Consider the following 13,357-nt stretch of genomic DNA (forward strand, 5'->3'; position numbering starts at 1 on the left):
CACGCGATGTCTTCGTCCTTCAAAGCCAACCCAGGTACAGGAATCAAGACCTGGAGGTCTATGTGACATTCTTTGAAATATATAATGGAAAGGTGAGATCTTGTGTCTTGATTTTTAGCCTGAGTTTTTTGACTATGCATTTGATACATGGTATGATTTTTATTTAGCTATCTGCATGTCATTGCTGGATCATGGGCCCTTTGTGTCTCTGGTATTGAATTGGAAAGTCTGGGGTATGCATTTCTCGTATGCATAATTCCATGCTATGTACCTGTCCTTTTTAAATGAGGAAACTGTGTGAAATAGATTCTTTACATGTGCATCTCTATCTCCTTGCTCAAACATAGGTGTTTGATCTCTTGAATAAGAAGGCAAAACTCCGAGTGCTTGAGGATGGAAAGCAGCAGGTCCAAGTAGTTGGCCTCCAAGAAAGACAAGTCAGTTGTGCAGATGATGTGATCAGAATGATCGAGATGGGCAGTGCCTGCAGGTTTGTCTCCATGGGCTTCTGCTTCCTTAATGTTAGCTTTCTCGCCTTTATTTCCTATTACAAGTTTTTATAGGATATCTATAGCCAGGCTTAAAAAAAGGGGTAATGAACATTGTGCCCCAATAACAAGCACGTGACTCAGCACCTTGAATCTAAGGGAGAGGAAGAAAATCAGCCAGTGGACCCTATCCCAGAGTTAGGAAAGCATGGATATGAGTGTCTTGCAATAGGTTTTAAACATGACTAGCTCATGCATAATAATCAAAACCTATCAAGGTAACTGTCTGGTTACAGTACCATGGTACTGTTATCTGTAGGCAGGGCTCTAAGTGGGAGGCAAGGACTGTCTGATGCTAATTGCTGGTCACGGAACAAATCAGAACTCTTGAAGGCTCTTCCTGTACCAGAGTTGAAAAAACAGTGGCGACAGCATGGCTGTGCACTGCTGATTCCACACAACATGGTGGCTTCTCTGTGAAGCTCCCCTCTGGTAGCTAGTTGAGGTTTTTAGAGAAGCTTTTCCTCCAGCTTATAAGGGTTCAGTAGCAAGCAATCTTGTCCTGACTCTGAAGAGGCTGGAAGTGCAATACAGAACGTAGTTTAGAGCAGGCCTTGTGTATCACACTGAATATCTGCCTTGATCTACCCTAACTTGTTCTCAGTCTAGAACAGGGGTTTCAAACTCAAATGATCACGAGGGCCATATGAGCACGAGTACATTTGGCCTGAGGGCGCATTACTGACACCTGCCCCTGCTCCACCCCTTCCATGAGGCCCTGCCCTGCCTCTTCCCATCCTTTCCTTGTCTCCATTCCAACCCCTTCCCTGAAATCCCCAACCCAACTCCACCTGCTCTCTAGACCCAGGGGGTGCAGGAGGGGTGTGGGATGTGGCAGGAGGTCAGGGTTCAAGGTGGGCAGGGGGTTGGGGTGCAGGAGGGTTGGGGGTGCAGCAGGGGGCTCAGGTCAGGGTGTAGGAGGGGTGTGAGGTACGGCAGGGGGCTCAGGGCAGGGGGTCAGGTGCAGGAGGGGTGTGGGGTACAGCAGGGGGCTCAGGGCAGTGGGTTGGGGTGCAGGGTGCGTTGGGGGGGGTTCAGGGCAGGGGGTTGGTATGCAGGGTGCAGCAGGGGGCTCTGGGCAGTGGGTTGGGGTGCAAGAGGGGTGTGGGGTGCAGCAGGGGGTCAGGGTGCAGGAGGGTTGGGGTGCAACGGGGATCAGGGCACGGGGATCGGTGCGGCAGGGTGCTCAGGGCAGTGGGTTGGGGTGCAGGAGGGGTGTGGGGTGCAGTAGGTGGTTCAGGGAAGGGGGTTGGGTGCGGGGTGTGGCAGGAGGTCAGGGTGCAGGAGGGGTTCGGGAGGCAAGCTCTGGCCTGGCGTGCACCGGAGGCAGGGCAGGCTCCTCGCCTGCCCTTCCCCTGGTCTGCATCAGGCCGGAGCAGCTCTATGTAAATGATGGAGGAGAGTGGGGCAGGGGGCTGTGAGGAGCTCATGGGCTGCAGAAAATCACCCCAAGGGCCGCATGTGGCTTGCGGGCCACATGTTTGAGACCTCTGGTCTAGAACTTCCTAAGCACATTCAACTTAAGTTGATAATTGGATTTTTTTAAAAACATTTCCAAACTCAAATACTTCCCACAGCAATATGTTAAGAGTTTCTTTGGGTTTGGCTACACTTGCAGCTGTACAGCGGTGGGAGTTAAAGCTGTCTTCGTACAGCTGTGTAGGGAAAGCGCTGCAGTGTGGCCCCACTGACAGCTACCAGCGCTGCAGTGTGGCCACATTTGCAGTGGTTTTGGGAGTGGTGCATTATGGGCAGCTATCCCAGCGTTCAAGAGGCAACAACGTGCTTTTCTAAAGAGTGAGGTGGGGTGGAGTGTGACAAGGAGCGTGGGCGAGACAGAGTGGATTTTTTGAAGCTGACACTGTCAGCTCCCTGCCTTGCAAGTTCCGACCCCTTCCCCCACCCCTCTCTCATTCACTAAATGCAAATAGCCCTCTTTGTTTTTTACCTCTCAGACCAGATAAGCAGCTGCTCCAAAACGGACCCTCCCTCCCCCTGCAAGCCTCGCTGCTTCTCTCCTCAAGCAAACACTAGCTGTGGACATTCATCCCCCTGCTTGCCTCTGCTTGAGCAAACAGTAGCTGTGTTTGTTTTGTTGTGATGCCTCTTTGTTTTGTTGTGAACTCGGCTCCTGGAGCTGCTCATCTAAAAACCAGAGTGTTATCTTTACTTAAAAAGCATTATGGGAAGGTTCCAGAGGTCAATTACAGCGTAGTAAGATTAATCACTGTTTACACTGGCACCCCAGTGCTGCAGCACCAGCGCTGTTCTCTTTATTCCTCTCGTCGAGGTGGAGTACATGCAGCACTGTAGCCAGGGAGATACAGCGCTGTATGTGCCTTGCCAGTGTGGATGGGGAGTAACTTACAGCGCTGTAAAGCCACCACCAGCACTGTAACTCTCAAGTGTAACCAAGCCCTTTGTCTCCCTAAAGGTGGGAGTGGAACTTACCAGCCTTTTCAGAGTGTAGATGGTAATGGAAGTCAGGAGAGGGTGGGATTATGAAGGTAGCTTATCTACCGTCATGCTAAATGTCCACACCCAAATGTGATCCTGTCTCAACGTGCCCAGGATTGTATGTCACCTTTTTACCCCCAGCCTCTGACATGAGGGAGTTTATCTTGTGGTAGCTGGGTGTCAGTTCTTGTACACAACCAGCCTTTCAGCCACTCACTCTCTTCAGAACTCTGCCAGTCCTGTTTTTGCTTTGCAGGCTATTAGGTGCACCTCAGCAGTATCAGCCTGTAGTGTCCAGTCCCTGTCACTGGCCAGGCACAGTAATTACCAAGTCTGCTGTCTCCCAAAGGGAACTGTTTTGATTCAACATAGGATTCACACTTTGCTTAATACCACAACACTGAGATGTAGTTATAAACTGATTCTTTTTTGTATTATTAATAAAGAACAGAGATTCAAATGAGTAGTTGAGTAACACTTCAGATCAGGTTACAAATAAAATATCAAATGCAATCATAAGTGTACACTGAATAGTGGTTACCTTTCCTATTCAATCAACTAGAGGTCCTCTCCAGAATTCAGTCTTTGACAGAGCTGGGTTTTCAGTCCATAATCAGGGTCCAGATTTTCATGAATTCTCCTGTGTCCTACAAAGGGATTCTTTTTCCTTCTTCAGTAGTCCAGTAAATCTTTGAAATGTGTTCTTTTGAAATGCACTCCTGAATCAGACTTCTTCCCAGTTGCTTGTTCTCTAGTATGCTAGTACTATGTGGAGTTCACATCCCTTCCGCATCAACCTGTTTTTCATGTTGACTCTGCATGCAGATAGGACTTCCTTTGTGTCAGCTTTACCATGCTTAATTTACATTGTACAGAGACTTGCCTTCCCTCCTGTCTGGAAGAGAATCTGTTTCTGTGTTTAGTTACAGACTTCAAAGCATAGTATTAGTAGGCACACACAATTCATCATATAGTGTCAATGCATACATGTCACAACAATAGTGACAACCAGTGTGTCATCAGATTTCTTTTGATACTGCACAAGACACTTCATGAGTAAATACTTTGAAAGCAGTGTTAGGTGTAGTGGGTTTGTCAGGCCTGATAGGAGTTGCTGACAGAACAGAGAGCCCTTTGCCAGCTGGCATTGAGGGATTCTTAGGATAAAAGAGGTATATCTCCATTAATTTTTTTTATTCTATCCCCTAGAACTGGAAGGGACCCCTGAAGGATCATCGAGTCCAGCCTCCTGCCTTCACTAGCAGGACCAAGTACTGATTTTGCCCCAGATCCCTAAGCGGCCCCCTGAAGGATTGAACTCACAACCCTGGGTTTAGCAGGCCAATGCCCAAATCCCTCCCTCCTTGATCACACCATATACTTGCTGAAAACATGTATTGCTGCCATGCAGCAACCAAATCTGGACCTGTCAACCCTCCAGGGGTTATTAATTAACATATACTTTAAAAAATCTTTAAGGATTCGAGAGCATCTACAGTGCATCAGATAGCATTTTGGGAGTAGTTAACTGCTGGACTAACTTGACTGGATAGCTGGCTGGGGTGTGGTACCCAAGTGTAAATGGTACTAAACAATGGGTAAACCGTATTAAAATAAGGAATTTGTCTCATCTTGCAGTGTAAACATGATATGGCATGGTGTCTAGTCTATTCCAGGATATAAATGGTAAGGAAACTGAATGAGGGTTATAAGGCTTCAAGAGAGGGCAGGTATCATTCTAGGCATTAAATACCTGTAAGGAATCTGAGTGTAGTCAGTCAGAGGCATTCTAGTTAGGAAAGCTGTTTCTGTACCCTGAGATCTCTAATTGCTGGCAGTGCACACTCAAACTGCAAAACATCAAGGTCAGACTTCTGAGGCACCAAGGCTGATGTATTTCCTGTTACTACTTGGGATTGGTGGTAAACTGCTTTCTGAAGCATTTTTCTCCATGCAGTCTGGAAAAATGTTCCTTAGTAATAGTTACAACCTCCATATACAGCTTCAAAGTCTCTTCAAGAGATATTTGATTTGAGTCTCAAAGTGCAGCCAATAATGGGAGTATCTGCAAAGGAGTATAGCAGGGAAGGATTAGGGCTTGTTTAACTCAAGCTGTGGGAATAATGAAACGACTTTTTTTAAATTCAGTTGTACTAATGTCTGAAAGTTTTTGTTGTTGGTGGTTGTTTAAAACCGAGCAGATAAACTAGACTTTTTACTGACTTCATTTGTGAATAGCTTATGAATGTTCTTGCTTAGTGCTGGGGACCTAGGCATGGAAGATGCTTTGTGACATCTAAAATTGTAATAAACTTCATCCATCTCTCCACTGTAGGACATCTGGACAGACCTTTGCAAACTCTAGCTCCTCACGGTCACATGCCTGCTTCCAAATCATCCTACGCAGAAGAGGGAAATTACATGGCAAATTTTCCTTGGTAGATTTAGCTGGAAATGAGAGAGGTGCAGATACGTCTAGTGCTGATCGGCAGACACGCATGGAAGGGGCAGAAATAAACAAGAGCCTTCTGGCTTTGAAGGTAGAGTATAACTCAGAGCCATGTCAATGTTAATGAGCAAAGGTTGGATGGAAATGACCTATTGGATTATCTAATCCATTTTCTTGCAATGCAGGGCTGTTCCTTATAGAATGCTTTTTAGTCCATATATTTTTTTAAAAAATGGACAGTCCTCAAAGGAGCCCAACTCTGTCCATTGAAAGTTATGCTGTATGTCTTTCCATTCAGAATCCTTTGGTCAGGAGTCTAACAGCAGTCCCTGGGCAGACCAGGTTTAAGCTATAACAATTCGCTGAAGCTCTACTCAAGTAGTGTATTTAAAAATCCAAGCAGTTAGACACTCATAAGGTGTTCCTGTAAGAGTCAAATAGTGAGAAGCTCTGAGGCAGGGGCCGTATCTTCCTTTGTGTCTGTATAGCAGTCACAGAATGCGGCTTTGACCCTGCTTAAGTTCTCTAGGTGCTGCTACAGTAGCTTATTATTGACTAGTTCGTCAAGTGCTTGCTCATGTCTATTCCATTCTAGGTGTGCATGTGCACGGCTGTCAAGATTTTTGCCTTAGGGTCAGCTGTGGCACCCTCCTGAGTGTCACACTCATGCATCGGTATATTAGGTGCCCCCGACCCTACACCCCTTTAATTCCTTCTTACCGCCCGTGGTGGCTAGTCAGAGTGCCTTTTCCTTGGCTAGAAGGGAAGAAAAACCTCTGACTTCGAGCCTTAGAGCCTTGTAAATAACTTGTTTATAGTAGTTAGAGTCCCAGTGAGGATTTCTGCTTGGACTGCAACAGATCTAAGCCTGTTAGTGACCCCCCAGAGCAGATGCCTGAAGTGCATGGGGGAGTCGCATGTGAAGGACAAGTGTTGCCTTTGCAAAAACTTTCAGCCCAGGACCAAGAAAGAGCATGTCATCCGTCTGAGGGCCCTCCTCATGGAGGCTGCTCTTCGCCTGGCTTCCGAGCCTTCCTGTCCAGACTCTACCCCTAGTGCATCGGTCTCCGTGTGTAGCGCACCCCTGGCACTGGGATCAGCCCAACACCACTTTCCATCACCAGTGCCCAGAAAGAAGGTCAAGAAGCATGTTTCCCCGGCCCCCAGGCAAGAAAGACCATGGGGTATCAGGCTAAGGACCCAGTTCAGGCTGCGCACCCACACTGGAGCCACATGGACATGCCTCCCCAATTGGGGCCTAGCCCCTCAAGGGATCCACCACTGACTCCCAGGAGTGGCAGGGGACCCAGACTTGTGGCAGGGCTGACTCCTTCCCAGGCTCTACTGGTGCCTAAAGAGCAGAGGCCTCTACCAGTGCCGACTGCACTACCTGTGCTGCAGGAAGTGGCAAAGGCTCCCTTCGAGGGCAAGCCAGCCATCAGGACTCCCCAGAGGGCAGTTGAGTGCTGCTGATCCCCAACGCCAAGGCAGTGCTCTCCCACTCCATGTCACAGATCTCCAGCTTCACTGCCCAGGTCCTTGGCGGTTCGCCCAAGATCACCAGCACCACAATTGCAGTCTCTGGACATGGGTCACTAGGGGGTGGCGCCGGTCAGTTTTACTGGCACTGTTCACTCTCCCACTGGTCGTCTTCTCAGCAGAGCCCCATCCCCTGCATCGTGGGAATACTCTCCATCGCGGTATCGGTCCCTCCGGCACCGGTCTTAGAATTCCAAGCACTGGTCTCCAGTGGTGATGGTTAGCCAACGGACGCGGGCATCAACAGCCCCACCGTGGTTACCGGAAGGCGATTCCTCTGGCACAGAGGGAGTTCAGCCACTCAACGAGGCATCACTGGTGCAATTAGGCACTGGAGACTGTCGACCTCTCTGATGCCGCCTTAACAAAACGGCCAGTGGCCAACGCCATGGTCCTATTGGCGTGTGTGGGCATGCCTATGATGTTGATTCTCCCTTTGCACCATTCATCGGCCACCACCTCAGAGCAACAGTTGACAGCACCGGGTTTGGAACACGAAGTGCATTTGGTGTTGAGGATAGAGGAGCAAGTGCCCATCCCGAAGCCCTCTTCCCCCATGGGGGAAGATACCCCGGGGCCTCCCCCGGTAGTACAGTTGTCGTCACCGTCCTCCCTGGTGATGGCAGGGTCTTGGAGGGCCAGCCCACCAGATGATTTTGAAGAGCACCAGGCCCTGCTTCGTTGGGTGGCCGACAGCTTGGGCCTAGGAGTAGAGGAGATGGCCGAGCAGGCGGACACCCTATTCAGTGTGCTCCCAGTGTCTACCCCTGCCCATGTTGCATTGCCAGTGCATGATGGGGTCTTAAAAAATGCCAAGACCCACTGGTAAACTGTGTATCCGCTATCCCTCCCATATCCAAGAGGGTGGAGAGAAAGTACTTCGTCCCTGGCAAAGGGTTTGAGTACCTACATACCCACCCACTTCCAGGCTCGCTGGTCGTCTCAGTGGGCAACAAAAAGGACAAGCAGAGGACCACCAGCTCAACCCCCAAAAATAAGGAGGAAAATGTATTCAACAGCCAGCCTTCAGTTCCAGGTGGCGAACCACCAGGATCTCTTGGGCAGATACAATTTTAACTTCTGAAGGAAGTCCCATAAGTCTCTGCCCCAGGACTTGGCCCAGGAGTTTGACACCCTGTTGGGGGAGGGTCTGGTGGAAGGAAGGCGCTCCCTTCAAAGGGCTTGGAATGCGGCTGACTTGGCGGCTAGGGTGGTCACATTGGTGGTGTTCATGAGGTGCGGCTCCTGGCTTCAGACGGCTGGCCTGTCCCAAGAAATGCAGGCGTCAAAACAAGATCTCCCATTTGATGGGAACGGCCTCTTCGCAGAGCAGACTGACTCATGGTTGCATGGCCTGAAGGACACTTGGGCTGCCCTTTGCTCCCTGGATCTGCATACGCTGCATTGTTGAGGAAGCAGTTCCGGACGGCTGCTGCCACCAAGGCCTTGACAGGGGTCTGCAAGGAGAAGGTATAGAGACACGAGCTTTAGCCATCACTTCCCTGCCTCCTCCCACTAGTCCGTGCAGCCTGGCCTGCAAAAGCATTCTGGGGCCAGAAGCACTCATTTTGAAGGTGTGCTCGAGAGTGACGTTCCCGTCAACTCCCCAGATCCACCTTGTTCTTTCCTCAACCATCTCTGTCCCTACCATTCGGCCAGGTCACGGGTCACCTCGGACTGCTGGGTGATAGAGCTAATATCTCAGGACTATATTCTGCAATTCTCGGCCGCCCCTCCCACCCTCTACAGGGACCCTTCTCATGAGCAACTCTTTGTTCAAGAGGTTGAGAACCTCCTGCACCTGGGGGCGGTGGAGGAGGTTCCTCGGTACATGAAGGGACTGGAATTTATACTCCTGCTACTTCCTAATCCCCAAAGCAAAAGGGAGCCTCAGATCCATTCTGGACTTGCGATGCCTCAAGTCTCTCAGGAAGTTGAAGTTTCGCATGGTCTCCCTGGCCTCCATCGTCCCCTCTCTGATGTAGCAGGAAGAGAGCCTGAGACATAACCCCTTGTATTAGGGCCTGGTACAAGGCAAGACCTGCTCACAATCCGGTGAAAACAGGGCTGATATTGCAGAAATACACATTCCTAAGACGTGCTAGTCAGAGTATTCACGCAAACTAATATCAAGTGGTACCAGAACATCCTGATGTCAACGATGGTACAAAAACACTACCTGAGGATAACAGGAACACGCTGACCCCTCCTAAAAGATAAGGTCAGGATGACAGTATGTAAGGGAGAGGTTTTGATCGAAACAACATATACAGGATGATGGGTGATAACTAGTGATGTCAAGGGGCAGTAACTAACCTGTTTGTATTGGGGTATAAAGATGTATCTTAGAGGGAGTATCTTTGTCCGACCTTAAGGAGGAACGGAAAGTCCCGCCGTTCACTGAGCTGGTCAGTTGTTACGGGCATACATGTATTAGTGGTCCGGTAGAGTTTGCGGGATACTAGTACCATGCTTTGTTGACAATAAACCTGGCTTGATGCCTTTGTCCTTAAGGGATTTTGTGGTCATTGGGCAGTTTGCGCATGGTCTGCCGTGCTAGCTATCTGCACAGAGCTGGGACCACCCACCCACACCCTACCTAACCACACTGGTAACCCCCGACTACTGATCAGGTAAGTAAACAAGCAGTCATCTGTAGGAATCATGATCTAACATAAAAAAAAAAACACAAGCTAGGGAACCCCCTTAACCTCTTCCTATAAATCCCCTGGTTTTTGAAAGGTCTGGAGTGCCTCTACGTGCACATCAGGGATCCCATCCCTCCCTGGGACCTGAACCTTGTGCTGTTGTGGCTCATGGGTCCTCCCGTCAAGCCTCTAGCTTCCTGCTCCCTTCTCCTCTCCTGGAAAGTTTCTTTCTTGGTCGTGATAACATCTGCCCATTGGGTCTCTGAGATCAGGGTGCTTACTTCGGAGCTGCCCTATACGGTGTTATACAGGGAAAAGTCCAGCTGCGGCCACACTCAGTGCTCCTGCCCAAGGTAGTTTCAGTTTCATACTGGCCAGGACACATACTTACCTGTCTTCTTCCAAAACCCTCATAAATTGGAACAGGAGTGCATGCTCTGGACGTCAGGAGGCACTTGTTTTCTACATCGTCAGGGCTAAGCAGTTTCTCAAGTCAATGCAGGTGTTTGTTGCAGTGGCAGACAGGATGAAAGGTTGCCCAGCATCTGCTCAGAGGATTACATCCTCGATCATGGCCTGCATCCACTCCTGCTACGAGCTGGCAAAAGTGCTGTGATGGGTTGGATCACGGAAACCCCCTGGGGGTTGCCACCTGATGTGCCAAGACTACTTCTGCCCCTGCTTTCCTGCCCTGCCAGCCTGGGACTTCAGTGCTCTGCCTGGTTTGAGTCAGACTCGCTAGCCTGCTGCAAACCCAGACCCAGGTCTGAACCACGTCTCCTAACAGCTGCTGGCTTAATTGAAAGCAACTTGCAGAAGTGGTCCTGTCTTTTGGACTCAGGTGTCCAACTCCCAATGGGGGCCAAACCCCAAATAAATCTGTTTTACTCTGTATAAAACTCAGAACTGCAGGTAGCAGCCATTGTTCACATGGTACGCCTCTACCTCAATATAATGGTGTTCTCGGGAGCCAAAAAATCTTACTGTGTTATAGGTGAAACTGCGTTATATCAAACTTGATTGATCCGCTGGAGCATCTTCCCCCTCAGAGCACTGCTTTACTGCATTCTATCGGATATCGTGTTATATCAGGTAGCGTTGTTTATAAAAGATAGAGGTGTACCTTGAACGTCCTCAAGTAGACTTCTTATGTGGAGTGGAGCATTCCAAGATCCATTGTTCCTTAAGTGCTTCTTGACTGGGCACTTAACTTTGCAAATTCCTTTCTAAAGAAGCTGACCAAATGCCTTACAAAGCTTACTTAGAAATCAAGCAAGTATACAACCAATGTTCGTAATTTCAGGTACAAAAATGATGTGTACAAATAGGATGAATAGATTCAGTAGACCATAACCTTTGCAGAGATGTTTTACATGGCACAGGCAGCACAAAACTTACTCCAGTTATGTCATATTCCCATAAAGCATTATGGGATACGTTGTCACAAGTGCCTCCACCAGTGACCGTGACTGCTCACAAGACGAGGATGCAGGCTTCGGCGGCAGCCTTCCTAGCCCAAGTGCCGATTCAGGATATCTGCAGGGCCACTACCTGGTCATCTGTCCACATGTTTACGTCTCATTATGCATTTACCCAGCAAGCCCGAGACGCTGCTGGCTTTTGCAGAACAGTGTTGCAAACTGCATGACTGTGAACTCTGAGCCCACCTCCAGGGATATTGCTTGTGGGTCACCTAGGATAAAATCGACATGAGCAAGCACTCAGAGAAAAAAGGTTACCTTTTGTAACTGTTCTTCAAGATGTTTTGCTCATGTCTATTCCATTACCTGTCCTGCCCCTCTGTCGGAGTTGCCAGCAAGAAGGAATGGAGGGGGCGTAGGGCTGGTGGCACCTAATATATTGATGCATGAACGTGGCACTCGAGGGCGCCACAGCCAACCCTACGGAGACTGCTAAGGCAAAAAACTCCGGCTGCACACGCGCACCTAGAATGGAATTGACATGAGCAATGCATCTTGAACAACAGTTACAAAAGGTAAGTAAGTTCTCCCTGCCCTCCCCCTGTCTCCCCCCCCCCCCCCGAACTAGTCTGTGGAGACTTGTCAACCAAGATGGTAGATATTACATTAATGGGATCTATTTTGCCCCTCCAGGAATGTATCCGAGCACTAGGTCAGAACAAATCTCATACACCTTTCAGGGAAAGCAAGCTGACCCAGGTGCTGAGAGACTCATTCATAGGGGCAAACTCCAGGACCTGTATGGTAAGTATAAATGTTTTATGGGCACCTTAAAATGCATGTTCTAATTCTCTCTCATCTTTGAGGTTCATAATACTTAAAGTGTGGGCCAACTCTGACAAGTGACTTTCTAGGTGACTGTGTGGTTTCATATTTGTCTATTTTCCTATGTTAAATTCTCCTCAAACCTTCTGTGGGTCATCTTAATTATCACTTCAGCAGGAGGGGAAAAAAAAAAAACTTTTGATAGCTCATCTCAATTGATTAGACTCTTCCTGTTGGTATGCATACTTCCACCTTTTCATGTTCTCTGTATGTATAAATATCTCCTGTCTGTGTGTTCCATTCTATGCATCTGAAGAAGTGAGCTGTAGCTCATGAAAACTCATGCTGAAATAAATTTGTTAGTCTATAAGGTGCCACAAGTACTCTTGTTCTGTTCTTTTTGTGGATACAGACTAACATGGCTGCTACTCTGAAACCTGATATTTGTCTTGGTGACTCCAGGCCAAATTGGATAATTTCACGAGTGAAAAGATGTTTACCTTTTTTCCTTGCATCAGAAAGCTGGTTCTTGGCTGGTGATGATGAGCCAGAAAGGCTGTGCATTCAGAGTTTAGATATTGCTTTATAAATACATGAACCAGAAAGTGAAATCCGCTCCTCATCCCATAGCTTTACAAGAATAAAAATTAGTGAACTTTCTTGAGTCAAATCTCTGATTCTGAATAAGCGCCATGAGCAGGGCCAGAGTAAATTGCTGAGTAGATTTGCTCTTACTACTGAATGCTGGCTGGCTGATGCAGCAATTTGCTCATACAGAACGTATCAGTGCCCTTTCAAAAGCCCAAGTGAAGCAGTGGCAGAGCTGGGAATAGAATCCAAGTTCCCAGTTTTAAGACTGTCTGTAGCTGTCAAAACTTCGTGCAGTGTTCTAGGAATATAGAGCCTTTGTCTTAATCCAGCTTTTGAACGGTTTGAGGTGTCAGGCAAAGCATTTATCAGTAAGCAAAAGCTTGACGCATGCTTATTATCTTCCCTTTGTTTTCAGATAGCAATGATTTCCCCAGGCATGAGTTCGTGTGAGTACACCTTAAACACCCTGAGATATGCTGACAGGTAATGGCCTTTCTCACTTGTGAATTTCTTCTCCCATTGCAATGGGGATCATGACTCATTAACTCCTGAGCAAACATTTTTGTTGCCCACCTTCGGTCACTCTTCAGAGCATCTTGGTTTTCTATGTTTGTTCCAGGTCAAATCTGCTTAGTCAAAATGGGCTCTAAAAGCCAATTAGAGCCTTCCTGGTTAGGGCATAATTACCAATAAAGAGAATGCAGTGAAACCTTGGTTAATGGGTTTCCTACCTTTCAGGTTAGGATTGCACTTTAAAAATGGCCTGAGACAGGAAAACAGGATTTGTTCCCTCTTCTGCTTCTTGCAGTTGTATAGAAGTCAAAATAGGAGGGTGGAGGGTTTTAAAAAAAATCTGCCTGCCTTTACCTTAGAAGGATC

General features: G+C 48.1%; 1 protein-coding gene across 2 annotated transcripts in view; it reads left to right on the plus strand.

Moving 5' to 3' along the window:
* KIF2C (kinesin family member 2C) overlaps positions 1 to 13,357 on the plus strand; it is a 53,231-nt gene that overhangs the window by 27,808 nt on the left and 12,066 nt on the right. For both annotated transcript variants that reach the window (XM_050961134.1, XM_050961135.1), the window contains 5 exons: positions 1 to 92; positions 348 to 490; positions 5,341 to 5,545; positions 11,756 to 11,866; positions 12,894 to 12,961. In XM_050961134.1, coding sequence (XP_050817091.1) covers positions 1 to 92; positions 348 to 490; positions 5,341 to 5,545; positions 11,756 to 11,866; positions 12,894 to 12,961 — 619 coding nt within the window. The remainder of the gene's footprint in view (positions 93 to 347; positions 491 to 5,340; positions 5,546 to 11,755; positions 11,867 to 12,893; positions 12,962 to 13,357) is intronic.

Source organism: Gopherus flavomarginatus, chromosome 7 (genome assembly GCF_025201925.1).
Source record: "Gopherus flavomarginatus isolate rGopFla2 chromosome 7, rGopFla2.mat.asm, whole genome shotgun sequence".
Classification (NCBI taxonomy): Eukaryota; Metazoa; Chordata; order Testudines; family Testudinidae; genus Gopherus; species Gopherus flavomarginatus.